At 51.3% G+C, this 1,708-nt stretch overlaps 1 protein-coding gene across 1 annotated transcript; it reads left to right on the forward strand.

The window, feature by feature from the left end:
- Window positions 1–414: 414 nt before the first annotated feature.
- On the forward strand, window positions 415–1,083 carry LOC134166339 (olfactory receptor 5AU1-like). The gene has a single exon (XM_062623889.1). The coding sequence runs from the start codon at window positions 437–439 to the stop codon at window positions 1,046–1,048; it is 612 nt and encodes a 203-aa protein (XP_062479873.1). The 5' UTR covers window positions 415–436; the 3' UTR covers window positions 1,049–1,083.
- Window positions 1,084–1,708: the final 625 nt, after the last annotated feature.

The following is a 1,708-nucleotide window of genomic DNA, read 5'->3' on the forward strand; positions in this document are numbered from 1 at the left end:
CTAGGCAGGAATAGCCAGGGTCATTCCCTACTAGGGCTTTTGGGGAGCAAGGAGGTGACTTCTGTCCTTTCCTGGAAGGCCCTGCAGCCCCCTCTCATCTTTGGGATCACAGTAACGGAAGCATTTCTGATTGAAAAGTAAAGGCAGCTGCATCAAACTGAAAAAGAAGTTGTGCTTTTATTTTTTCCTTCTAAGTAGCAGCATGTGTGTGTATATAAAAAATACACACTTTCTATTGACTTAAAGTGGTGTAACTGATTGATAGATAAAACCTCACATTCTTAACATTATTGAGGGATTTGGGCCTATTCAGCATTTCAATTTAAAGACATAAATCACGCAAACTGCTTATAGGTTCACTATGGTTGAAGATAATTATGCGTCCCCCTCTGAGCTTATTCTCCTGGGCTTCACAAACAGGGAAGACATACAGGTGATGTGCTTTGTCTTATTCCTTGCCATCTACGTGGTTACCTTCATAGGAAACCTGCAATTAATTGCATTAATCAGAATGGATTCCTGCCTACACACCCCCATGTACTTTTTCCTAAGCCACTTGTCTCTCCTGGATGTCTGCTACTCCTCTACCATCATCCCTCAAGCCTTGCTCGATGTTCTAGTGGAGAAGAAGGTGATTTCCTTCATTAGATGTGCCACTCAGCTCTTCTGCTTTGCAACCTGTGCCACCACCAAGTGCTACGTGCTGGCTGCTATGGCTTACGATCGCTACATGGCCATTTGTAACCCCCTTCTCTACTCCATGGTCATGTCCCAAAGTCTTTGCATAGGGATGTTGGCTGGTGCCTACTTAGCTGGCCTGATCAGCTCTACCATACACACGGTTTCCATATCTCATCTCCCATTCTGTTGGTCCAAGATGATCAATCACTTCTTCTGTGATGGACCACCACTGCTAGCCCTCTCCTGCTCTGACACCCCTTCCATCGAGGTGATGGTTGCTGCCGTGGTGGGGTTCAAGGTACTGAGCACCACGGTCTTCATCCTCATCTCCTACTTTTTGGTCCTTTCCATTGTCATGCGGATGTAGTCTGTGGTTGGTCAACGCAAAGCTTTCTTCACCTGTGCCTCTCACTTCATCTCCATTGCTTTGTACTATGGCAGCTCCCCCTTCATGTACCTCTGTTGCAGAATGACTCTAAGAGCAGAACCATAGAGTTCTGGAGGACTGTGCAAGCAAGGCAGGGGGTGGCCCCCACAGGTGGACAGAGACCGGACCTGGGAGGAGAATGTGGAGGAAGCTGTGGGGGCTAACCAATACTGTTATGCCACGAAGGAGTGGCTGAATACCACTCCTATATATGTGTGAACTGCGTCACAAATAAACTAGAAGTTGCTTATCACCCATATTGGGTTGGCCTGTCAGCTTCTCCTCGCCGCTTACAAATGGCGCCCGAACAGGGACGCGGATTACAGGGCCCTGGTCGCTGGGGACCCGGATTATAGGGCTCCGACTAGCGGGGACCCAGGATATAGGGCCCCGACTAGCGGGGACCCGGGATACAGGGCCCCGGTCGACGGGGACCCGGATAAAGGGCCCCGGCCGACGGGGACCCGGGATAAAGGGCCCCGACTAGCGGGGACCCGGGATACAGGGCCCCGACTAGCGGGGACCCGGGATACAGGGCCCCGGTCGACGGGGAGCCGGATAAAGGGCCCCAGCCGACGGGGACGGGATACAGGGGGACGG

This window comes from Pezoporus occidentalis, unplaced genomic scaffold (assembly GCF_034315485.1).
Source record: "Pezoporus occidentalis ecotype Australia unplaced genomic scaffold, CSIRO_AGI_Poc_V1 ctg2597, whole genome shotgun sequence".
In the NCBI taxonomy this organism is placed as follows: domain Eukaryota; kingdom Metazoa; phylum Chordata; class Aves; order Psittaciformes; family Psittacidae; genus Pezoporus; species Pezoporus occidentalis.

Bases quoted from the DNA above. Each gene is read 5' to 3' on its own strand.
- LOC134166339 (XM_062623889.1), top strand. From the start codon at position 437: ATGTGCTTTGTCTTATTCCTTGCCATCTACGTGGTTACCTTCATAGGA.